We start from the raw sequence: 25,782 nt of genomic DNA, 5'->3' as shown, positions 1-25,782 counted from the left end.
ATGAGGGAAGTATGACAGCCAGGCAGATAGAGACCCAAGCTCACACTTCTCTCATCTCTCCAACCTGGCAATCTCAGAAATTTAGATCTCAACTAACTGTTCTTTGCATATACCACCATATGTAATACATCACTGACTAACAGCCAGGGAAACTCAACCAGCACATAGTTAAATCACTTGCTTGAATTTCCAGATCACACTGGTAGGGCTGATGCAGAACTCCTGGTCTTCTTCCTTGGCCACTGTTTTGGATCCGATCTTTTACTAACTTACCTGCACAAACCCAGTGCAAAAGTGGTTTCCTGAAATGGCGAAGTAGCTTTAGACCAATACCCAAAGCCAACCTGCTTACTGGGAGAGCAGTGTGGGCTGCTGGACTTGAGCACCAGTCTGGACCAGGGATGAAGCCAGTAAAAAGCTGGTGCAAATCACCTCCTTGCTCTGTGCCTGTGTCTCACCTGTACTTTTGCAGTACTGACGGATATCTCTGCATAATGGTTCTTAGTAAGATGTGACATGTGAAACCTCAGCAGCAGTCTAGCACTCATGCTGACTGCCCACCCATCAGCAGTGCATGCATTTGGCCAGCTGCAGTCTGTTACATCTTTGTAAAAATTAACAAAGAAACTAAATGAAGACTGCTGTCTTTTCCACAGAAAATAAAGCCAAACAACAGCTAAAGCTGGGGAGGGGAGGGAGGATAAGGGGAGCAGAGAAAGCAGACCAAAGGCAACATAAGAGTTGTATTTATTTTTTAATCCTATCTCTTTTAGTGTCTGTGATGAACGCTGTAACTAAAGGAATCTAACTGAATTAGAATTTCAATATGTCCTGAGCAGATTGGAGCTGTTTCCATTCATGAGCAGCACGTCCCAGCTGTAATTGCCTGCTTGCTTATCCACACAGCTCTTTACAGCTAATCCAAATGCGGACTCAAAAATAAATAGTGCCAGTGCATTCACTTCCCGCTGGGTAGTAGTTTTAGCTCGCCTCTGCTTTTGCTTTGTTCCGGCTGGTGCTCTCAATGGCACAGGGACTGACTCAAAGGAGATAAAAGATGATTGACCTGCTCAAGGAATTAGGTGGCAGAGAAAACACTCCTGCTGTATCTGCCCTGCCTGCTTGTGCTTTTCCTCTGGGTGCTGCTTTGAGTCTGTTATCTTTCTCTGCCCTCACCTCTCTTCCCAGCTGCATCATTCGTGTGATCTGTTTCTCCTTCGTGGCTTCCCTAAGGGCTGCTAGTGCCCACCCTGTCCCCAGCAATGCCTCACCCTTCTTCTCCCTCAGCTCCCACTTGGAAACACACCATCAGGGTTTTAGCACTACTTTTCTGAAAATAAACACTCTCTTCAGGGATATTTAAAAGCTGTGTACTTCTCAGATCAGGTCTTCTCTGGAAGGGTGTAAAGCTGAGGCACAGCTGCACAAAGCTGGAGCTAGAACGGATGTCCCCATGAATGGGATATGGCACTTCCTCAAAGCAAGGCTCTGCCTTTGCTCTCTGATATGGAAATCTCTCCTCCCTCCACGCTGGGTGGAAGGTGGCTCTCCACCATCTTTTAGGCTATTTTCTTCACTACATCCACTGCAGATTTTGGATAAGTCTCAGCAGCCTCTGTGCCTCTGTTCACCGCCTGTAAATTGGTAGTGCCAACATCCTGTTGCATCACAGTTTGGGGATGTAAATCCCAGGTTCTGGGGTAATAGTGGTGAAGGGACATGAGTCAAGTCAGAAGCCACTTCAGCACAGTTAGAAGTCTCCAGCTGAACTGCACAACTGATTAGTCTCAAAAATTGTCTTTCTCGTACCCAAAAGAGCCTCATCTAAGATCTGGTCAAGTAGATACCCACAAAATCTCAGCTGGGAAAGAGGTCATTCTCTCTTTCATGAAGAGAGACTGCCTCCAGTGTGGAGCTAGAGCTGGAAACACCTCAGCCCTGGGAGTGAAGGAACAATGCAACAGTAAGCCACCAACTCCTTTCTCTCAGCTTTTCTCCATTTCCCACTAGGTTTGTCATGGCTTGACAGCAAAACACAGAGCATCTTCACTGCCAGCCGGCCTGGTCCAGGGCCATACAGCTCCTCTGGTGTGGTGCAGCACCCAAAGTGATATATCCTTCTGCAGTTACAGAGATGTAAAGGGTTGCTAAAATGTAAAGGATTGCAAGAAATGAGGTAGTGTAGCACTTTGCCTGCCTTCATTCTCCTTCCCAGGATCCTTCCTCATCAGTGTAACACTACTTGGTCTTTGGCAGAGCATATCTCCCCATAAAACTCTCTTGACTCAGATGGGGGCATATTGCAGGGGTATGACCCAGCTCTTGCTACTGCTGTGCCCTCTCCCAAAGCCAGCCCATTTCACAGGCAGATTGCGCCCTTCTCTAAAGGCAGAGGGCAACTGAGATGATGAATATAGTGCTTGTCCAATGTGTCACTTGCTACGTAAATTCAAATTCAGCACAGAAAGCTAAAAATGTTTGCAGAGTTCTGGTAGGCAAAGGGGACAATTATCCTCAGCTGTTCCTCACAAATGCTGATCCCCAGTGACTGCAATGTGCCAAGAGAGGCATTGCCTCGTGCTTGGATTGTAAACTCATCACCACCAAAACATGAGGATGGTAATAAGGGCTGGCTCTTCATTAGATGCTCTGCTACCTGGAGATAGCCTGAAAGTATCTTCTGTCAGGTACAGTGACGGAACTAGCACATCACTTGTACTACATCCCAGATGAGGAAGCTGAGTTCATAGTGTCAGTTCTCCAAGGTAGCCAGAAGAAGAAAAGTTTGGACTTTCTTGCTTGTGATGACAGATAGTAGCTCACTCCTTTTTAGCTGATCTGGGGACACAGGAGTTTCTTCAGAGAGTTGATGTTTCAGTGAACTAATCAGAATAATTCAGCCTAACACAGTGTGGCCAAGGCGAGTGAAAAGTCATCTTGGGGATAGTAATGTATAGGAAGAGGCACTGGGGGGGGAAGAAAAAGAAAGAAAAGAAAAAGTGGAGAAGGAAGTTAAAGTCAGAAAGATCAGAAAGAGTAAAGACTATAAAGTCTACAGCCGTGCTGTGTGGGCTACTTAGACTAGCATTAGGAAGGTAGATCTTGGGAAAGAGCTTAGGAAAGCAGCCTAGGAATGAAAAACATTAAAAGGCAAGGCTTGAAAGTTTTTTGAAAATGCAGAAAGACAGCACTCAAGAAAAAACATCAGGAGATGTAAACCTGGAAGATTTAGAGGTTACTTTGGAATATTTATTTTTGAAGTGTGAATATATTGTGATTTGTCACATAGCAAAGAGGTATAGATATCTCAGCCTGTCTGAATCTCTTAGTCCTGTATATACTGGGAGAGGGAAGTAACAATTGTAAGGGATAACTTCAAGTTAAATGAAATTTTGCCTTTGAAAACAAACACAAATGCTGCTGTATTCCACACACAGCTAAGCTGCATCCCCATATAATGGCTTCAGTTGTCACTGGCAGCCCTGTTCTCCTCCTCCTTTGGACATGGAGTGTCCTAGACATGTCTGTGCCATGGGCTCCCAGTCAGACTGCCTGTGTATCTCCCTCATTCAACTAGAAAACTAGGTGGAGAGCTCAGCTCTGAGCTCTGGGTAGATTTAGGAGAAGGGCTAGAAATAGAGGTGAATTCAATAATGAAGCATCATTAGCCTCAGTCTCCCTAAACTCTTGTCAGTACATTAACACCAGCTGCCCACTGTCCATTTTCCCCTTGCCATAATAAGGAACCCCAAATTCAAGGTCATCTGCTAGTTGGATTAGTCAGTTAGTACAGCCAGAGCTCCTGAGATGCTCCAATGAGAACAGTTATTTATGTCACTCTCTCCTGCAACATGTCCATTAGCTTGCAGTACAGCAAAGTCTGGTCACGAGGCAGTAATGCACCATTTGATATTGCTGTTGCTGCTTCACAGTTTAGTGTTGCTGCTTCTAGAGCATTAAATGATCCTTAAGTGGTAATTTTCTTCTACTAATGCAGATGCATTTCCTTTATGAGTTATCTTTTTGCTTTTCTTGGTCTATGCTTCCTGTTCTTCTCTTATGGCCACACAAGTGGGATTGGTGCAAGCAGGTACTGTGCTCAGATGGAAACCTGCAGAGAAAACAAGTATTTTGACTACACAAAAACCACTGACCTCTGAATTGTGCCAGAACAGGGGAATTGCCAGCTAGATGTTCACCTGGTTTCTTGTTTCAGTGCTAGCTTGCAAGACCTCCCTTGGTATATATGCACTGGAGCTTTTGTGTCACACCACAGCCACAGCCACAGCCACAGCCACAGCCACAGCAGGTCTCACCCAGATACCCCAGGTTTCTCCTCACACTCTCCCTGGTGTAGCTCTGTTTCCATCCACCCTTGCATGTTGTCATGGACCATTCTTTTGAGTCAGACATTTCAGGAACTGGTTTTTGTCCTGGGTCCAGCTCTTACATTCTTTCAATACCAGGACTAGAAAACTCCCCTGGATCATCTCCTGAATCAGACAGGACCATCAGTTACCTCCACCATTCTGCCTGCAGAAATATTCCATGCATCCAAAAGCCAGACTACCCAGCAGTCAGGCTATACTTCAACAGGCCATTTTATTTATTCTTCCATTTTTTCATGACACAGTATTTCTCCCTGTTTTCCAGCTCAGCAAAGTCATAGGAAAACATACTACCATGAGACATAGGTGTGGGTAAGACTATCGGGGCATAACTGTTTATATTCAGTAAACTCACTTTAAAATTAACCACTGTCCCCTTGCAGGTTGTATTTGATGCCTGGTTTCAGACTCTTCCTTTTCCCATAGGTGGAAATTTTTCCCAAAAATGTCTCACTGGCCATGAGAAAGACCAAATATCTCCTATCACCCGATAGCAGACGTCCTGTCTGTCCAGGAACTTGGCACTGACCATTACATTGTGGCATAGGGAGAGGATAACATGTGGGCTAGCAGAAAAACTTCAGGGCTCAGCTGGAACTGCCACAGGGTTCAGATGAATCCTCTAGCTGAGGAATACTGGGATGAGACATCCAGAGCACTTGACAGCATGAACAATGTAGGATGTGTGTGTGTGTGTGTGTGTGTGTGTGTGTGTGTGTGTGTTCAGACAAAGCTTAAGAGGTCAATGATCATATCTTTAGGTAATTCTTTAGCTCTTGCTGGCTTTTGATGACTCAGGTTGCCTTTTATAATGCAAAATTAATGCAAGTGCTTCCCTTTTTACAAGGGACCACATTGCCCAGGAAAAGAAATGCCATAAGGGGAGCAAAGCTCATTAGTTTGGTGCCATAAATGATTCTCCTAGGTCTCAAAAACCCTATGATTAACATAAACATAGATAGAGACAACTACAAATAAATACACATATAAAACCCAACTATCCATCTAAAAACATGGTCTGCAATACTCTCTTTGGCTGTTCACAGATGTGGTAACCTAGAGGTCAGGGACATTTAATACCAGTCATGACATAAACCAAAGCCTGAGGAAGGAAAGCAGCCAGCCCAGAGTGAAACTGAGAACTACAAAGCACATAATATACCTCTCAGAGTACCAACTAAGGGATTTTAATATTCAGCCTAAAACTCTAAGCAAACGTCACCCCCTCATGTTTTCTTCACACTGCAGTCTTCTCGCAGGCAGTTGCTGTTGGGTGGATGTGTTGACATTCTTTTGGACAGGGCAAGGTAGTTCTAATCTTATAGGAGCTATCTTGAGTCTTCATTCTGCAATGGTTGGAAAAGTGGAAGCCTTGTCAGGTTTTCCAGTGAGTTACTTAAAATTCACCAGAAGATAATGTTCAAGAGGAGGATGAGAATGGGGGAAGATAGGAGGAGTGTGTCAGCCCTGGGTAGACCCACTGTATCAACATCGTGGACCCTTAAAGCTGCTTCTCAGCCAGTATGAAACGATGAAGTGCCCTAGGTGTAGGCGTACACAGGAGAGTGTACACTTTTTACTTGGCATTTCTCTCTTAAACATTGTGCATTTATTCGGAGCAGATGTAAATGCAAAGAATGAGGCATGTTTTGTAAAAACCAAAGGCAGGTCTCCTTCCCTGTATCTGTGGAAACCACACCAAGAGACAACAGTGTTGATGCCACACTGGGTAAATAATGAAGGAGACAGGATTGTTCACACAAAGTCAAGCAGGAAGCCCAGAGTTCAACACAGCATGCTGACTCTAGCAAAAGTCACATCAAATACAGCAGTTTCCTGGTAACCTGCTGTATGGGAATAACACCCACAGACTCCTGGGAGTCAAAAAGCAGCTTGAAGCACCTCTTCTAAACTGATTTAACAGGTATTGTCATGACTTTAGGTGCTCCATCTGTTCCAGCAATGGCACAATCTACTTCCACTCTAAATGCTAGGCTGACAACCTGCATTAGTTTGTTTCATAGGCTGATTACTTGTTGCGTGATAAAAATTAGTTGCCAGCAGCTGACTCAGAGAGGCAACAGGCAAAACAAAGAAAAGTAGCTCTATTTGTTTTCCCAGAAATGAGAGAGGGGACAGGGAAGGAATGGACTCCAAAGCCCTCCTTTGGGATTAAGTCGGGAGAGAAGAAAGGTATGGAAGTTTGCTACCTGACCTGGTGGGGCAATACCTAGTCATGTAGGTTGCAACTGTTCTAGGTTACAAGTCCTCCAACAGCCTTCAAAGAAAGGTCTTGGGGAATCTGTATTGTTACTGTTCCACAAAAGGCTCTTACCTCACAGTTAACCCCCATCTAAAGGAACCACTGATTTTAGTAATTTATGTCTGACCTCGGGAGTGGCAGCGTTAATGTCATCAATATTACAATTTTACACATAATTTAATGTGAGATTATGTGTTAAATAGTGACAGCTTGGATTGCCCCATTAATAAAGCTGGTAGCATTAATGCTGTCACATATGGACTGCTTCAGGGCACTGACACTGGTCTCAAATCACTCTTTGATTTGGTGGGAAGAGAAATACCCCTTTTCCTACTCCGGCATCCCCTCATGGGACAGACCCTTCTCACCCACTTACTGCCCCAGCAGTGCTCCTGTAATTTGCTCTGGAGCTTGCAAATCCACCTCCCTGCCCAGGCAGTCCTGTCCAGGTGCCCCTGTAGACTTAAACAGCAGCAGAAGCTGCTGATCACCTCTAATGTGTGCCCAAGTTTTGCTTAATTAACAACAGACTCTCTGATAGCATTTGCCACCTTCTCCTGATGGCTCTGGGACCACGCAGGCTGCGGTAGCACAGCCAGCCAGGCTTTCCTGTCACGCAGCTCATGTGTGAAGTCCTAAAGGGTGCAGTGGCAAATATGTAATATTATTTTCCAGCATTAAAGGACTCAGCCTGGGACAGGTCTCAGCCCAGTATCAGATGTGGCCTCTAGGCCTCAGGCAGTTGTTCTGAGCCCTTCTGCATTGCTCCCTGCAGAAAAACCAGCTCGTTCAGTACAGGCTCAGTGGTCCTGTTGTGCTGTCTGAGGTAGTGAGTGCAATCTCACACACCAGAGTAAGGATTAGACCCAAGATCCTGCAACACAAATTTCTGTCCATTATCACTATAAGACACTTCTCAGACCCTGGCAGATGCTATTTCACCTTCTAAACTATAGTTATTTCAGGAAGGAAGAGCTTCATCTTGTTTATTCCCCAATACTTAACTAGAGCAGTTGTAAGGAAAGTGACTTTTTGGCTCTCAGAGCTGCAGTGATGACTACGGAGTGAGGGAAAGGGCTGAGGGAGATTCCACTGCTTCTTTGTCTCTTTTTTTGGACCTCTTTCTTGTCCAATTTGCTGTGCATGAAAGCACAAAAGTTTTGTGAAATACTACCTCGAGCAAGGTTCCAACCTGCAAGTCCCAGTCCCGGGCCAGCATCTCTGAGCATGGCAACAGGATCCCAGAAAGGAGGAGGTGACAGGGTGACCAGCTTGGCCAGTTTGCCCACCCAGCTGCCCAGCTGAGGTGTGAGCTTTACCTCGGTCTGCTTCACAGTGGGGCTCTGGGCTGACTCTAGATGGAAAGGCCAGTCCCTTGGCACCCATCAGCCTGTCTGCGTACAGATGGATTTTAGCTCCCATCCACATCAGTCTTCCCCCCAGCCATCTCTACAGGATTTAAATATCCTCCCAAGATCACCACTATTCAAATATTTAAATTAGCCCTTTGTACGATTATGTAGATAGTGACATTACAGACTTTTCAGACAAGGAGCACTGGGGAATTGATGTGCCTTCTCTGCTGACAGCATCAACAGTCAAGTTTAGTTTTCAGTGAGATGAAGAACTCAGTGTATGAAAAGCTTCAACACTGAAGTATTTGGTGTCTGGAATATTTGTTATTTTTCTTAACTTTTTCCCTGAATGCAGTAAAAGCACAAAGTGCTGTGCCATGAAGTAATACAAAATACAGCCCCCGTCAGGAAGGGTTCAGTTCTCAGGGACTGAGATTTTAGCTGAGCCTCACTAAACTCAGCAGCAGATTAGGAGGAGCTACAAGGGGAGCTGTAGCCTCACTAGAAGAGCCTGAGAGAAGGTAGCAGCCCTCATATGCTGCTGTGAAACAAAGAAGCCCCAGGGCAGAAATCTAACTGGTCTGGCCAAATGCCCCCAGAACAGCAATTTCTCTGTGGGAAAAGATATCTTTGTCACATCAGATACACTTCCAAAGAATATTGCATTTATGCCTCATACTTGTGCCTCATTCAGACACCTTCCTGGAGAACCTCACCTTACTTAGAACTGCAGTACAACCAATTGATTGCAATGAACATGTATGTGTTTAAACAATAACCACGTTGTCCCCCAAAAATGTTGCCATAAGAACACTGGCTGCAGCTATTAACTTTTTTTAAACTACCAAATATTTCTGGTGCATGGTGGAAATCCTTTGCAGTGTGGAGCATAGCTAAGCCTGATTAGCCAGCATCCCATTTTCCCAGTGGAGCTAATGAGATCTGTCCTTCGTTCACACACACTGGTCTGTCATTCCCATTATTTTACATCTCACCTTGAGTTAAGAAAAGATACATCTTCAGGGTTCACTGGGCACAGCCACAGTGGATTTGGCACACTGGATGTAATATGGTCTGCCACGTTGGATGGGCAGTGACAAAAATTGTCCCTCTTCCCCCAGGTCCTTCCATCGTCCCACTGCAGCAAGCAAAGCCAACACTGGGCAATCCTCTAAAATGTTTATTTGGACCAGTGGCCGGAGCTCTACATCTTACAGACATGATGAGAAAAGGTAAACAGCATCTATGCTGATTGTCTCTTACAGGTTTGAATCTTTAGGAATGTGGCCTGTAGCTTCACTTCAGTGGTGGCTCTAGAGAAGGAGGAAGGATACAAAGGGTGTCCTCTCTTTGCCTTTCACCTCCCAGCTAGTGCTCCACTGACAAGAGGACCAGCCAATGAGTACCAGGGTTAACATGCCAAGCCAAAACAGAGTGGAGGGACAATGCCAGAGCCATGGCCAAAGTCTTCCTTCTTCAGCAGCACACTGACCATCTTTGAGGTCAATACAGACACACTTCACATTTAAAAGCACACTAATCACTAGCACAGATTTGCAACCCCGGCTCCAATGCCTGTGAAGCCTTTATGCCTTTTGCAAGTGTCCTGCTTCCTGCCCACATGACTGCCTTCTCTTCCTACACACACACACACACACAAACACACACACACGCTGCCTTGTGTCCCCCCTGCCGATTCGTCGCCCTACCTAAGTTTTACACATCTGGATGATGTACCCAGCTGTCAGAAATGCTTTCTCTTTGTATGTGTGCATGTGTGAGGACAAGCATGTATGCAGTACATTGCACAATAGTTGGGGGATGAGAAGTAGCCTAAGAATGAGCTGGTAGCCATCAGCTCACTTACATGGTGTAGCTGGAGGGAATAGGGTGAAGGAGACAGAAGACTAAATGAGTTACTGGATCTCCCAGGGGAGCAGGGAATAGAGGAAAGGGAAAGAGAGGTTTTAAGTCTGCAGATAAAGGAAGCACTCAGTTGGGAATGAAAGAAATTAAATATCATTGATGAAAGAATAATTGTCAGCAATGCTCAGACTCATCCTTCCAAAATCTCTCTCCTTTGTAGTGAGATTTGCTGGACAGCTTGTCTTGTCACAACCGGACACATTTCCCTTTCTTTTCTTTCCTTTCCCCCTTCCCTCCCTTGCCTCCTCTCCTTCAGTTCCTCTTGCAGTCACTATCAAACATAATCACAAAATATCAAATTCCAGTGAAACAGAAACAGACCTCTATGTATCTACAGTGACAATTAGTAAAACACACTCTTCAGATATTCTGATGAGACATTACTGCTGGCACCTCCTTGGGAAAATGCTGTCATGAGTTCAGGCAGCAGGGCTGCCCTCAGGATGCCAAATTTCTTTGGAGAATTGTCCCATTTGCTGAACGTTTTCTGCAAAAGCAGCAGAGGTGCTCAGCTCCTTTGATAATTCAATCCCAAACATATTTTGAAGCAAGACCAGCTTGGCAGCAGGTTTCCGTGAACTTCCATTTGGAGCTGGTTATCTGACTGCCTCCTGTACTTCTTCAAGTTTCCTCTTTAATTGAATTTTCCAATATCAGTAAACACCTCAGCATGAGGTAATTTGAGTGACATCTGTATAACAACTGCGATATCAGAGAAGTGAATGCCAGTTCAAAGTCACTCTAAATAATTCAGGCCAGCTGGTATCCCCATCAGACAAACCCCATTACTGTGCAGTTGCTGGAGGAGGCAGCATCTCCCTCAGTGCCACACCATGGTCCATTTGCAAGGGAAAGAATTTGAGGGTAATTTGTGTTTATTTAAAGAAAAAAGTAATTTAAGGTGCCTGGAAACTGAACCTCTTTGCAGAGCCCCTAGATCTACCCATTTTGGAACAAAATAAGAATTGTTGTGCTGGGTCAGAAGATTACTTTAGCCTCTCCTGCTCTATGTGGCTGTGCCCAGTTGCAAACTCTTTGCATACAGGACCATTCCTAATACATGCCTATAAATGAATCACATTCCCTGAGCTACAAAGCTCTCTTGTGTCAGCAGAGGCCAGAGCAAGTTAGATTGCCTCATCCTTCCAGTGAGTGAGTGCTAAAAGATCATGTACCTCATGATGGTAAATAAAGCTCTTGGCTTCAGCAAATATGGGCAACCCTACAGAAGATGCGGAACTTATTTATTAAGGCTGGTAGGCTCAGGTCAGCATAGTAACTCTCCTTGGCTGTTTCACATTGAGGTTAACAGAACCTGGGCTGTCTAATTTCATCACATAGGTCCTCCCTAAGCCCTCCTCTGGAGATCACATTGCAGAGGGATCCCCATGCTGCTGCTGTGCAGAGGTATGGAGAGGGAAATCTCTGCTGTGTGCCCAGCAGGCACAGTCACGTCCATGTTTCCTTTCTGGCAGCCGATCCGGGATAGAGCAGACAGCCCATATCCTCTGAGCAGTTTGGCAAAAGCAACATGGAGATTCAGCAGGAGAGAATTTCATTTTGGAAACAATCAAGGGAGCAAAGACCTTTTGTCCTTGGAGGCTTGTCTTCTATTAAATGTCTTTGCACAGGTGGAAAGACCCCATGTTCTGACAGCTGGGACTTCTTTAAAAACAAACAGCCCCCCTCAGTGTCATATTTGCAAAGTTATCACAGGTAATTGCAACTCTTAGATGGAGTCACCTAGATGAGTAGTGTCTGGGATGCAGCGATCTGTACTTAAGCATACTGCAGCAGTCAGCTAATTGTGCCTGTGCAGCCCTGGGATCCAAAATCAGCCAGCTAAGCATGGCACTCTTCCAGCTCACCAAGCAGAAAGAGGACCCTGGGCTGTGTCAAAAGTTCAGACATACACGGAATCCCCCCCCCTCCCAGGAGCAACACACACACCTGTGCAGGCCCCCACTGCCACTCCAGATAAGGAGACTCCGAAGCTGCTCTGTTAGATGCATCACACTCTGGCATGTGCCAGAACACCGCGTGTCTCAGCATGTGTTACCCCATTGAAGGGATTCAGGAGAAAGGCCTCAGGGGCACCAAGCTACCACTTTTCTTGATGTTCAGGGCTTTGAATAACAAATATTTGTAGAAGAACAACTGAATGACTGCTCCAAGCATGATCTCTAAGGCAGAGCTTTATTTAGCTTTATTTACTATATGGCAGGTGCGATATCCACCTGGCGGGTGGTCACCCCATACTATCCCTTTTGCCAGAAGCCTGCCAGTTAGATGATTTCTACACCACACCCTTCAACCCATCCTTTTTTTACCTCTCACTTCATGTTTCTTGGCTCAAGGCCACATGGGAAATATTTGTAACCATTCTCAATTAGACGTTTGTTTTTAAATTGTCCATTTGTATCCCTTTTATGTCCTAGCTGTTCTGATGACATTAGTGAGCGATTGTACTGCGTCTGCTTTATGTCTACATGCTGACATAAGTTATGCTGTGTGATCGGTTAATGTGCTGGAACTGCACGACAATCTCTGCCTTCCTGCCTGCTTCCATTTGGGAGCAATGCAAATCCTAAGAGCAGCTCTCAGAGTTAAATACAGTTTGATAAATAATAATAGAAAAGTAGCATCAGACTATTACTCTACATTACTTCTTTGAAGGCAATTGCATCTGCCAGTTCACAATATATCTTTTCTCACCAACACCAGAGAAAATTTTGACATGCTGAATTACCATTTCATTTCCAACTAGGAAAACACTGACAAGATTTAAAGGATGGTTTTGAAAAGAAAGCATGGGCATCTAAAGATGTGAATTACAGTTGGATGAAGAAACCTTCAGGGGTCTTAGTTATAGGAAACTACTGACAACAGTATCATCTAAGCAAGATTTTTGCTACAAAACCCCACACCATATGTGCTTTTCCTGAATATGACTCATCACCTAAATACATATCAAATTTCAATTTCAGGGATTTTATGATTAAACCTATTTTCTTGTTTCTACTCTGTTCATGTCTGGTTTTACATCTGCCTTAACTCCATTTCTTTGTCCCTATTAGTGAATGTAAGCTATACGTTTGGTCTGACATTGTGCTTATTTCCAAGGCTGAGTAAAACTTGGTGGTTTCAGCAAAAATGAGTGGTGAGTTTGCTAGAGCCCAAAGTGATGTTGATGTTGCTCACCTGCCATTTTGCAGACAGTAGAAGAGGAACTTCCTCCACGTGTACTACTATGCCCATGTTATGGTGGTGCCAGGGCTCAGAGGTGTGCGGTTCACATGCTTCGGGTGCTGCCTGGATGATTCAAAAGAACTGTAGCAGAAAACACAGGAGATTTTGACCAGCCTCAGGTCTGTAAGTACATTTTAAACTCACAAAGTTTGAGTGTGTTTGAAATGTACTCAAATATTTCCTTCTTCACTATTGTGTCCTCATGACTCATTGAATCATCAAAGGCTCAGAGATGAAAGAAGGACTTATGGTTAGAAAATGCAAAGGACTCTCTGCTGAAGGGGGAATGGTTTGTTGTATCTTCCTTCTTTTTTTTTTTTTTTTTAAATCCCAGAACAAATAGCTCTGGTGAATAATTTTCTGCGAGGGTTTTCACTGTAATGAGTAACTGGGCTTCCAAAAAGCTATTTTACAAATAAAGTAAATAAGCTCTCAATCAAAAACCCCACAGAAATCAATTGCAAAATCCCCATAGTGTTTCATGTGCTTTGAGTCACACTCAGGGCAGAAAATCGCCTAAACCACTAGCCTGTGGGGAATGGAAATAGAATGTGGTCCTTTCAGATAATTTTAGTGATGCTTTTCTTCAGGCTGATTTCTACGTATGGAAACATAAGACCTGAACTGAAGAAAAGACACCTCATATACCTAAACTTCTAGCAGCCTCAGATGGCATTGACAGGTCAAATTCAGCTATCATATAATTCAACTGAGCCAATGAAGCTGTACCAAAGAAGGATTTACTGAGCTGGCACAAGTGTCTAATCTTTATATTTGCTATAAGAGGTTTTTACCTTTTCAGAAATGGCTGTAATTTATTTTGGAGATGAATAAGTTTCCACCAGGTCAGAATGAATCCAATGAAAAAGGACACCTGAGGACCCTTAAGCCTTTCTCTCCCACAAGATGGGTATGGAGGTGGAATTACCCACCCTGTAAAAACTTATTTGATTAGATATGAACTTCACATAAGAATGTATTATTTTCAATCTCAGAAATATTTACCAAAAAATCAGGGATCACGATCTACTGGACAAAAGGAAAACAGTTACAGCCCTAAAAGCTGGAGAAGACCGGGCCATACTCCTCGGGCTGGCCATGATGGTGTGCTCTGTCATGATGTACTTTCTCCTGGGAATCACCCTGCTGCGGTCTTACATGCAAAGGTAATTTCATGATGGTTTACCCTGATCTCCCTTCATGTGCCTTATTCTTTCAACTCTTTTTCTTAAAGTTGGGTTTTGGTTTTTTTTACTTTGGTCAGCATAGGCCTGATCCTGCATTTCCTTACCCCAGTATAAACTAGGTATACTTACACAGAAAGCATGTTGGGTAATACCAGTGCAAGTAAGGGAAGAATTAGTTCCCTGTTTGACAAAACCTTGATCCATAGGCTTTAAACCTGCCACAGTTCAACACTAGTATAATACCCATATCAGGCAGTCAGCTGAACTCTGTAAGCCTCTCGGGGGTGATGCTGCAAAGCCTGGATTCAGGAGAAAACAGCAGAAATAGTTAGTGGCCTCAAGAAACTACAGATTTACAAATGAAGAATGGAGAATTAATTTGGGAAAGAAATCAAGCTGCTCTGTATGTATGCATGCATGTAGCTTTCCATGTAGGCTATTACTTTCATTTTAACAAGTGAAATCTTCCTGAAATATAGCATTTTGCTGAAAGTGAAAGATCATCTTTCATCATTACTGCACTGCACTTAATTTTTCTGAGGCCATCTCTGGCTTCCTTCTCTGCCATGAAGCAGAAAATTTGACCTGGGATTCATTAGCATTTGAAATCAGTTCATAAGCACCAGCCCTATTAAAACTCCAGCCCAGACTGTAACAAGACTGTCAGCAGTGCTTTTTCCACCCTGATGACTGGATGTGTAACTAGGGATCAAAACATCAGTCTGTCATGTTAAAACCACCCTGAGGCAGTAGCCAGTACTTGGCATGTTTTGGCTTACCCACCATTGGCTTCTTCTTTAGGCATGTACAATAAGGGCATACCAGTTAACCGGTATGAATGTCCTCAATTATACCAGTGCAACTGCAGGGAAATATCCCTTCTTGACCTTGCAATGATAAGGAAAATGTAGTCATGCCTGAGGGTGAAGAGCACTGATCTGCAGTACCTTATTTGTATGATAAAGGTATTTGTTCTTTTTTAAATCCAAGTAAAGTTAAGTTGAAAACAGAGACCAAGAACTGTTAAGTATCCAAGAGCATTTGCTTTTCCAACTTGTTCTCCCCTACCTTTCAGCAATATCAGGGTCAATTGCAAAGGCTGTTAAGGTCAAAATTGCTCATGTGGAAAGATATGACTTATATTGCAAACTATATGAAAAATTGCCAAAAGCACCTATGAAGTATCAAATATTCCACCTTCACAAGTCTGTTGCAGGTAGATGTTACTTTATTACCCCCATGCATGAATGAAGCAATAGTCAGAAAGGTGAAAGTGAGAAGAAGACAACCTAGGAGTCTTTGCTATCACTTCTCTTCACACAGTCAGATCTCCTTAGGGATTATTCTCCTTTACAGACAGCAGCACCGCTTCAAATAATACTGACTTGCAGGAAAAAAATAAGCAAATAAACTTTTCATTTGATTTTCCCCCACAAATTGTAGCATAATTTAAATGTAAAACTGAAAATACAAGGAGAATAACTGCCAAAGTAACATAGCAGGAGAATTTGTCATAAATCTTTGATATTACATATCATGTAAAGCCTTTCGTAGGTTTGTCAAGGGACAAGCAGACCCCTAGCCCATTTATAATGAGCAGGACAACCATGCTGAGTGTAAGCTGAGGTGCTAAGTGGGACTGAAACCTTCCCCCAGACCATGAAAGGTTTTCTTCACAGAACCCTCAGTGTGCCCTTCCCATGGCTCTCATCCCCAAGGAAAATTCAGCCATAGGTATTTAAATGCATGCAAGAAACCCAGGTGAACACTGCCAGTGCACACCAAGGCTCTGTCATTCAGTTTTAGCCTCTGGTAAATTTGAGATAGAACAATTTCAACAGCTGACTTAACTTACGGAAAAACAAGCAAAGTGCCACTAGAAAAAGTCTTTCCACAGGGACAGCTGCATGCAGAACCACTTATGTGTTACTGTGCCTTTATGCATATCGGTATGTGTACCCTGGTAAGTCAAAGTTGTTGTCCCAGCCTTCACTTTAAACTGAATGAGGTTCGTTGTTTAACCATTATGTCTTGGTCCAGGGTGTCCTGTCATGCAGCACTGCATGCACTTTACTCTTCACCATGGCAGGCTGCTCAGTTTTCTTCTCTGATATCTCTGCTGGTTCCATTTGGTTTCAAATATACATTCTCCAGACTAAAAGTTCCTTTGCCCTTTTCATTTATACATAGACATAAGTGAGTCGCGTAATTTTGTTCCCAAAGCACAAACTTCAGGTACAGAATAATACAGTCTGTGATGTGTGATGTGTGAAAGTCCAACCTTCACTCAAAGCCCTGCAACACGTACTGTCTCCTACAAGACACCGCTTGGTATATCCCTGATGGAAAGCCTGACCTGCATTTTGTGCTTATTGCCCATTCTTGCCATGCTCTAACGTGTCTTTTTTTCCTACTTAGTGTCTGGACAGAAGAGGCTCAGTGCTCGCTTCTCAATGCATCCATCACAGAAACCTTCAACTGCTCATTTAGCTGTGGTCCAGACTGCTGGAAAATTTCCCAGTACCCGTGCCTCCAGGTGTATGTCAATCTCACCTCTTCCGGCCAGAAGCTTCTGCTCTACCACACCGAGGAAACAATGAAAATTAATTCTGAGGTAGGAGTACAGAATAAAATTTCTTCCTAAATGGGTTTCCAGAGGGTTGCTCACCTTGTTTTACGCATTCTTCGCTTTAAAGCAATATCAGCCTTCCAGCTCCTGCTTCACTGGTAAATACAGAGCAGAGAACGCAGAAGTCAGTGCACAGACTGAGCTCACATCTCTGGAGGGGGCAGATTTCCACCTCTATCCTAAACAGGAGGATGAGCTCTTCCTTCACGGGGCAATATCCCCTGAGGGCTGGAGTCTTCCTCATCCTTTGCAAGTGTTTTACAGTTGCAAGCTAGCGCTGAGCACATGTCACATTGATATTCTTGTGGAGCTGTGGACAAGTCACTTACCACCAGGATATGAATGCATGATAGTGAACACACCTAGTAATATGCACAGAACATCCACAGGGGTGAGAATGGAAATGGCCTTGTTACTACTGGGCCAGGCAAGGCAACAGGGAGAGACGCGAGCCTTGTGTCTAGCAGCAGATGTGTCTCTGTTTCAATATCTGGTGACAAATTCTGCATCCTGAGCATCTCCTCTGAGGTCAGCTGTGCCACTGGGGTCAAGGCAGACCATTTAGCCCTGTAGATGGTGCAAAGATGCCAAAAATGTGCTGAGCAGAGACTATCAAGATAAAAGCAGCAGCATAAAATGAAAAGGCCCAGCTTTGGGGCATGTATAAGCCAGGGAGTCAGCCCATATTTCTCATACAACTCCCCTGATTCCAGACATTAAACAAACAAACAGAAAGTATTTTTAACAGATCTGAAGAAGAATTCCTCTGTCTCCTTCAGCAAATACAAAATCCATTATAACTCCATCCAAGTGGGATGGAGACAGCTCCTGTCTGGAGGCTATAATGAACACAGCAGATGCACAGAATGCATCTCCCTTCCAGCCCACACCCACAGCTGTGCAGCTGATGCAATGCTGTGTATCAAACCAGGCAAGCAACCGCCTCTTTGTTAGGGAGTGGTGGTGGCCAGGGAGGGTGTTTGCTCTCTCCATGCAGCACGGCAGGATCAGACTAAGAAATATCCCTCTCCCCACCTTCCTACCTTCATATATACAGCACCTGGGTACCTAAGACTGCAAACTGCAGTGAGCCTGGACGCAGCTAAGTCATTTGACTTACAAGTACTAGATTTGCATTAACTACTTAGTTATCCAAGGTCATTGAACGTCCAAATATGGGTGCTTGGCAAAGCACAGCCTGTCACAGCAGAGCCTCGGTTCAAGCTACTGACAATGTAACCTATTGTGTTTCTATTTATGGCAGCATTTCAGTAGACCAAATTACTTCTGCATATTAAGATGAAGTGTTATTAAAATCAGTCAAAGCATGGCATGGTTGCACTGGGCCAGTTATACTGATAGATAATTAGCTCCTGTGGCTGAGAGAAAAAGCTCTATGGATCTGAAGTGTGAAATGGGGAACAGTGCCCCCACCTTCTCCTCCAGATCAACATCAGTGCAGAAAGGAGGCACTTGCCATGTTTGTTAAGCCTGTGGCAGTACAGACCCAGCGTTCTGCTGGGGCAGAAGCAAAATCCAGCAACGCTCATGCGACAGTTTGATTAAAACAGATCAAATCGGTCTCTCTGCTCCACTGGATTCAAATAAATCTCCACATTCTTTTATTGATGACTTTTACTTGCTGAAATGGACTTTGAAATTCTCCCACATGCCGCCTCCTCTTAATTTAATGTAGGCATAGTTAATGCTTCTCCAGCCCAAGGTTGTTTTACAAGTTAAACTCTGCTCTCAGGAGGATTCCTAGGTTTTCCTGACATGGTGCTGGCTATGTGACCTGAATCCAAATGCAGCTTTGAATCGAAGTTTGCAGTGCCTATAAAATACCTTGCTTCTTGTGCCTAGCTGGCATCAGCAGAGACTCCAAGCCCAGACCAGCACCAACCCATCTCAGCTTCTGGAGGGGTGCTCCCTCTCCCCCAGCTGGAAAGCAGCTCCATGCAGCTGGAAGAACAGCCTTGAGCACTCCAGCTGGATGCTAGCCGTCTCTTCCTATCCACCTACTCAGGCCCGTGTTTCCTATCTTTGTTCTTGCCAAATAAACAAAATAGTAGCTGTCCCTGTCTCACTGAGCTGTGACAGTAGCGGGGAGACTGCAGAACACAGTGCTTACCCTCCGAGGCCAACACCAGTGACCTTCAGAAGGTCAGCATCCCCCCACCAACCTCTGCCTTACTGAGCACCACCACACATGCAGAGCAACATCTGGAGCCCATCATTCCCCTGTCCCCACCAGGTAGCACAGATAGAGCAAAATGCACTTTGACACTAAATAATGATTAAACTGGGAGACTTGCTGTCTAAGCTAATAAGGTATAGCAAGGAATAGGTGAAATTTATCTACAGAGTGCTGCTGCCCATGTCTGGTGAGAATCACTGCTAAGTAAGTGGATACCAGTTGAACTACTCAAGTGTTTCCCAGGAAAGCACATGGGATTTTTCATGGCTTTTCGTTGCTCTCACCATGCATACTTTATTTCCAGCCTTCAGAAGAAGCCAAGCTCCTTGTCAATGCTACAGCTATTGCAACTTAAATGCTTTCACAGATACACTTTCCTTCCTCAGCTGTCAGAGGCTGTAAAAGCCTCTGCAAGAAAATTGGATGCTGTCCCCTCATGCCCAAACCACAGAGCCAGGCTGTCACCCTGAGGAATGGCTAAGATAGTTAAAACAATGATAGAGGCCCCACTTAAATCCTATGCTATATCATTTTTATTATATTATTATTGTGCTATACTTTTTTTATCATTTGAGCTACTGTTAATTTATAACACATGCTCCATAAGTGAGGTAACAAGCAGGACTGAATCACCAGAATCACTGTTATGCCAGCTTTAACTGCTTGAGATTCAAAAATTATGGGGGATGTCGTGGTCTCCTACTGAAGGTTCAGGTGTTTATAACAGAGGGGTAATTTGCCTGGTGCAGGGAAGTCACAATATTCAGCTGCTGTTCCCAGCACAACCATTTCTGGGCTGGGACCAGAGAATTCAGTCTGCAGGAATCAGTATCAGACCAGCTCAGACAAAAGGCTCCTCCTTCAGCCCCCTGTTCAAACCTGTTACCCTTTTCAGAAGAGACGTAAATTGATGCCACAATTCTTGCAAAGATTGCCACAGCATGTATTTTTCCCAGGCTCAGCATGGACACAAACTCCAGTGGCAGACATATGACAAGAGTCATGTCTTTCACTACCCAGTCAGTCATTGACTTAAATGAAACTGCCCCCAGCTTGTCTGGAGATGCTGTGTGATCTCTATCCTTGGAGATACTTGTAACTTGACTGGACAAGTCCTGAGCAACTCTGTACTATGCAGGGCATTGCACTGGACACATCAGTTCATACAGGCTACCTATCCAACCCTTTAAAAAAGGAAAGTAGAGCTGGAAACATAAAAGTAAGGTCTCTGTATAACTGTCATAAAAATAAGGTCTCTCTATAACTGTCTAGTACATCCTTCTTGTGATCAGGTTGCAAGTAACACAAGAACCTCTTTTCTCATTTTGTATCACAGAATCCTCACTTGAGGTAGAGGACCAGTCATTATTTACTTTCAGATTTGCAGATTTCCAAGTGTTTGACAATGCAGACATTGTGATAAAACAGCAGATTTAGTAGTCTAGGTTCACAGGTACAGTGTAACAATTGCAGATCTAAAATTCCCTGACAGACATTGAACTAAATGAAGACCAAACCAAAGAAAACAAAGACATCCCATTATCCACACCTCCATACATGTTTGCCAATGACCTGCGCAACACAGCAGTCACCAGCATGGCAGTCAGCCCTGTATTATCCCTGGGATCTCAGTGGGGAAGCCAAAGTACGGAAGTAGGTCAGAAGCACCCTATAATTATAACTTAATGCACACAGAAAGTCCTTGTGCAAAGGAGTTCCTTGAAGCTGAGACCAAGATGCCTCCCAGAGCTCAGAAGAACTGGAACAAGTCAGCTGGTGTGTGGAGTAAAGGGCACCCATGGCTTTAAGACCATAGCCAGGAGAGAGAGATGGTTTCAGCACAAAAAGGCTGGCTCAGAAACCTCTCCCTGCACAACTGTACTTCTGGGAGATTCACTCTCTCAGACCCTCATGTCATGAGCAGCCCACCCAGCTCAATATGGCTGGTGGCTCTGTGCCATCAGGTGTAGAAGGCAACAGCTGAAGTTCTGCTTGAGCATCAGGTTTCCTTTGAAAATGCTTGGACTATATTCAGACTTGCAAGAAGTCGGACCTCCCCCCACTGCACTCCTGGGACATTTCCACAGTCCTTGAATCCAACAATCTGTCATCATCTGGACTTTTACATGCCTGCTGCTTTCTGTCAAAAGAGAAGGGCTGGACTTTGGAAAGAGTTACCAAGTCCTAATTTAATCCCTTCCCGCAGAATATTTCATGGGACTTCAAGAAACAAAAGTGTGTAGCACCAAGTTTGCAAGAGGGGAAAAAAAAAAAGGCAGGGGAAAAGAAATCTGAGCTGAAAACACTGCTGTTAGACAGTGATAGCACAAAATATAGTAAAAGAATGAGGTACTCTTCACTGAGAAATTTCCCCTACTTATTAGACTATGATCTATTAGAGTCATAGGCACTGGAAGAGGGCTGTGGTTTTAGGCATTTAAGACAAAGATGGGCAGAGTACAAGAGAATATCCTGGAGCAGGCCTGCACAAGAAAGAAGATGAATGAAATACTACCACTGATATTTTCCATCTATAATTTTTGGAGCTCCATGAAATATTCATAATGGCAATGCCGCCATGCTCTACCCTTATAGCTCCGCTCTGCTAACACCAATCTTTCTGCTGTGCTTCAAATCATATTCTGTGCTAATAAACTTGCCAATGAATCAATCAAATCCTGTTACGAGGTTAATCCTTTGATCATTATTAGGACTAGAGATATGTCACAGTACATTACAAAAAAAGTCAGTGTAGTCATGAAAAAGAACAGTGGGGCTTTTATAAAGTATGCCCATTAAGCCAGTAATAATCAAAAGCCATGGGTCACATTATTTCAATCAAAACATCTTTTTTCCTTTGCAAAGCTCACTTTCATTTAATTATTTGGAGCTACTTTAGGTGCTCACCAAGGACAAGCAGTGCGGGCAAGGAGCATGGTGGGACCCACAATCACCCCGTAACTGCAAGGGAGCCATGACCTGCTGGGTCTCCCCATGCACATTCAAGTAGTTAAGCAGCAGATTTCCACCCCTCCTGAAGCAGTCAATCAAAACCCTGTACAGGTGTAGAAACCCTTCAGGTGTGGAGGGGCATGTCTAGACATGAGGAGAGAGTGAGGTGCCCGGTGCTGCTCCTGTCAATCCTTTTCCAGATCAGCAGCAGCAACAGCAAATTCAGGTCTTTCTGCTCTAGGTCAAAATGCAGATGTGGCCTCCGTCATTGCATGTCTGCCCATCACCTCACAAGCCCACACTAGATCTTTATAGGAAATGGTCAGCACAGGCCCAGGCTACTGACCTACACATCCCATGAAATATCTGTAATGCATGGACTCCATAAGCCTATTTTTATATTAATTTGCCCTTAATATTTTTTGAGAATTCTAGTTTGAAACTGTATTAGATAAAGCTACCCTCAAACCTTTTTTTTCTCAGTGACTGAGACTGAAATTCAAGCAGCATCTTCAGAGAAAACAAATTGTTGGATTTAGACTGGGGTCCAGGGCAAAAACAATACAAAGACCCATCCTGGTACCCAGGCTTATCTTCAGTTAGAAGTTGAATGAAAGTCTAAAGGGTTTTCAAGAGGAAAACAGTACTTTCTCCTAAACTATCTGTTTTTCTCTAATTGAGGAATTACCCCCATGGGGAAATCGGTATAAAGGTCTCTCATCAGCCTTCTCTGCAAGTGAACTCCTGTGCCCTCTATGATCACTTTGATCCAATCCATGTGAGATATAAACTACCAGATTTTTATTTACAGAGAGTCAGTTACCCATCTAATTGCAAGCATATGCATGCCACTTTAGATGAAGAGGTACTTCATCCGTTCCATTTTAGCATGTGTAAATTAGCAATAATAATATATTCACCTAACTCACGAGGCCACTGTGCAGATTAAAGCATTAATGTTTGTACAGTATTTGGATGTTCTCCAATGGGAAATTCTGTAGATGCGCAAAACATTGTTTTGTCTGTGATAAATTTATTATTAGGCTTAATAGTATTCCAATTCTATTAAGACTATTATGAAAAGCATAATCATCTTGAAATTTTCCTGCTTGTCACCTGAAAAGAGACATTGTATCTGGTTTGGAAATACATTTTTCTTCCTCTAATTTCTTCCCAGTGTTCATACATACCCAAATGTGGCAAGAATTATGAGGAATCCATGTCACTGGTGAACGTCGTGATGGAAAACTTCAGAAAGTACCAACGCTTCTCCTGCTTCTACGACCCTGAAGGCGTGCAGAAGAATGTGATACTAACCAAACTGTACAGCTACAACGTGCTGTTCCACTCCCTCTTCTGGCCCACGTGCATGATGATTGGTGGGGTCGCCATTGTCGCGATGGTAAAGCTGACTCAATACCTTTCCCTCCTCTGTGAGAGAATCCAAAGGATCAACAGATAAAAAGGAAAATTTCTCTGAGATTTAAGTACAATGAAAACACTGTTTTCTCATTCTTCACCAAAGAACCTTAAGTTTGTAACGTGCAAGTCTGGTATAAGTTCCTTACTATATTCTTATGAGTAGAGCAATAATGCAAATGCTGTTCTATATGCAAACATGTTACTATTATGCAGACAACTGAAAAAATACTGTTTTGTGTTGACTGTCTATATGATCTTGTTCTATGCTGAGACTAGTATTTCTTTCTTTTCTATGGCCAAATTAGGGCTCAGTGTGACCATTTGCCAAGCTTAGTCAATTGGTATTTTCAGCGTAAAAGGATTCTGGAAAAAAAATCACTGATGGCCAAAGGGCAGCCAACCACTTTGTGCATCATTGAGGTCTCACATCTGTCTGAGCCCATTCAATTGATTTATGGCTTTGCTTTTTTATTATTGGCTCCAGGGGGAAAGGGGAAGCGTTGATAGTGAGGGGGTTTATGGTAACACAGCACAAAAGGGACGTATTTTTGAAGACAGAATAAGCATATGTTATTTTCAGCCTTGGTAGGACTTGGTGATGTTTTGTGTTTGCTCCCCCAGGTCAGAAGTAATTTGTACCCTGTAGTGTTTCAGGTCTTTTGGAAAACACTTCAGAGTTTTATTTCATTGACTGCTATGATTTCCTCCTGTCTTACCCACATCACCTTTGTCACTCACAGAAGCTGAAAAGAAAAAAGAAAACCACAAAATCACCTTGTTCCATTTTCTAGTCTGAGCTCTATTGATGGAGGTGGGACCAGAACTCCTATATAAAGGTTTATCACTCATTTGTCTTGTATTTGCTACCATATCACTGTAAAGAAAAAAAAAATAACACAATCGGCTATTTTTTCATTTTTTACTTCCAACTATTTTAGATTTTTTTACTTGATATATATACAGATATATATATAAAGAAAAAGCTATATTGTACCTAGTTGTGTATTGGAACTTGATTATGGGGGGGGTGTTTGTTTTTACCCACTGGAAAGCAAAAAGTACAACTCATTTATAACCTTCATCCTTGGATAATATCATAACATGGAGGAGCAACACTGCAGGATCTTATCCAATATTCACGATATTATTTCAGTCAAAAGTCTCTGTTGCTGTGACATCAGAATTGACAAAAATCTCATCAAGTTCTGTGGTTTTATTATTTGAATTGTTAGATAATCATCATAATGCGTCTGGAAATCTCTCCTGACCTTAACTCAGTTTGCAGTGCTGGCTGACGTGAATTATGATTTAAAGGCTCAGGTGCAATGATTTATTGGAAAAACTGAGATTCTGACTAAAATGTTGTCCTGTCTGTCAAACATTTACCACAGGGATCTTGCCAGTATAAATTCGTATGTGCTATAGTCACGATTTCTGCATAACCTTTTTATTCCCCTGTAGAAAGCATTCCTTCTTATGTTTTAAAGATAACTCTCTCAGTTTCTCACTTCGCACCCAGCCTGAAGGACAAACCCAAGGCAGCTCTTGTAAGCACCTTGTGACTCAGTATTCAATCTCTCAAAGAAAACATTTACAGACCTATTCAAACCAAGAAACATTTTCCCTGACAAAAAAGACTGCAAAGCAAGCACTCTGCCTAGCTCCTCTATAGGTACCTTTCCACAATGTAGCATTAACATTTTCAAGACGTTACAAAACTTTACAAGTCATGCAAGTGTAACCTGAGCTGCAGAAAAGAGAGTTCTCAGCACTGAAAATGAACCTGCAATCTTGTAATCAGTAGTATTATTTTCCATAGGTAAATAAACTCCTGGAGGGTGGGGATATAATGAGTGCTCCGAAAGTATGTAATAAAAATATTAAATTAAATCTTCCAGATTTCAATATGCCTTCAGGTCTGGCCTGTTTCATCAGACTTTTTTCTTTTATAGCATCTATTACCAAGAAGCAAGGAATGCCAATACAACAAGGAATTCGTTCCTTGTCCAGCTCTCTGCATCAGCTCAGTCATTAATGCCAAAGGAAGGACCATGCTGCCAATCACAGTTCACAAATCGGGAATGGTGGATGGCATCACCAGCCAAGAGCTGTGATGGCTTTTTCACAGCATTACTTACACTGACATTGGCTGTTTACTTGACCTGTGATAAAGTAGCTCTTTGGGTGTGTGTATGACATTTTCAGCACCTGTGT

The 25,782-nt window shown here is 43.3% G+C and overlaps 1 protein-coding gene across 7 annotated transcripts in view; it reads left to right on the top strand.

Annotated features, from left to right (window-relative positions):
* KCNMB2 (potassium calcium-activated channel subfamily M regulatory beta subunit 2) overlaps window positions 1–25,473 on the top strand; it is a 149,711-nt gene extending 124,238 nt beyond the window's left edge. For 3 of the 7 annotated variants that reach the window (XM_061353552.1, XM_061353553.1, XM_061353550.1), the window contains exons 2-5: window positions 9,128–9,238; window positions 14,177–14,347; window positions 16,787–16,982; window positions 23,324–25,473. In XM_061353552.1, coding sequence (XP_061209536.1) covers window positions 9,128–9,238; window positions 14,177–14,347; window positions 16,787–16,982; window positions 23,324–23,608 — 763 coding nt within the window. In that variant the 3' untranslated portion in view covers window positions 23,609–25,473. The remainder of the gene's footprint in view (window positions 1–9,127; window positions 9,239–14,176; window positions 14,348–16,786; window positions 16,983–23,323) is intronic. The other 4 variants (XM_061353555.1, XM_061353551.1, XM_061353556.1 and 1 more) reach the window with 3 other exon arrangements.
* Window positions 25,474–25,782: the final 309 nt, after the last annotated feature.

Source organism: Neopsephotus bourkii, unplaced genomic scaffold (assembly GCF_033783945.1).
Source record: "Neopsephotus bourkii isolate Nb327-2 ecotype Australia unplaced genomic scaffold, CSIRO-AGI_Nbou_v1 NB_678, whole genome shotgun sequence".
Classification (NCBI taxonomy): Eukaryota; Metazoa; Chordata; class Aves; order Psittaciformes; family Psittacidae; genus Neopsephotus; species Neopsephotus bourkii.
The sequence above is the reverse complement of the archived record's forward strand: the minus strand, read 5'-3'. Positions and strand labels throughout refer to the sequence as shown.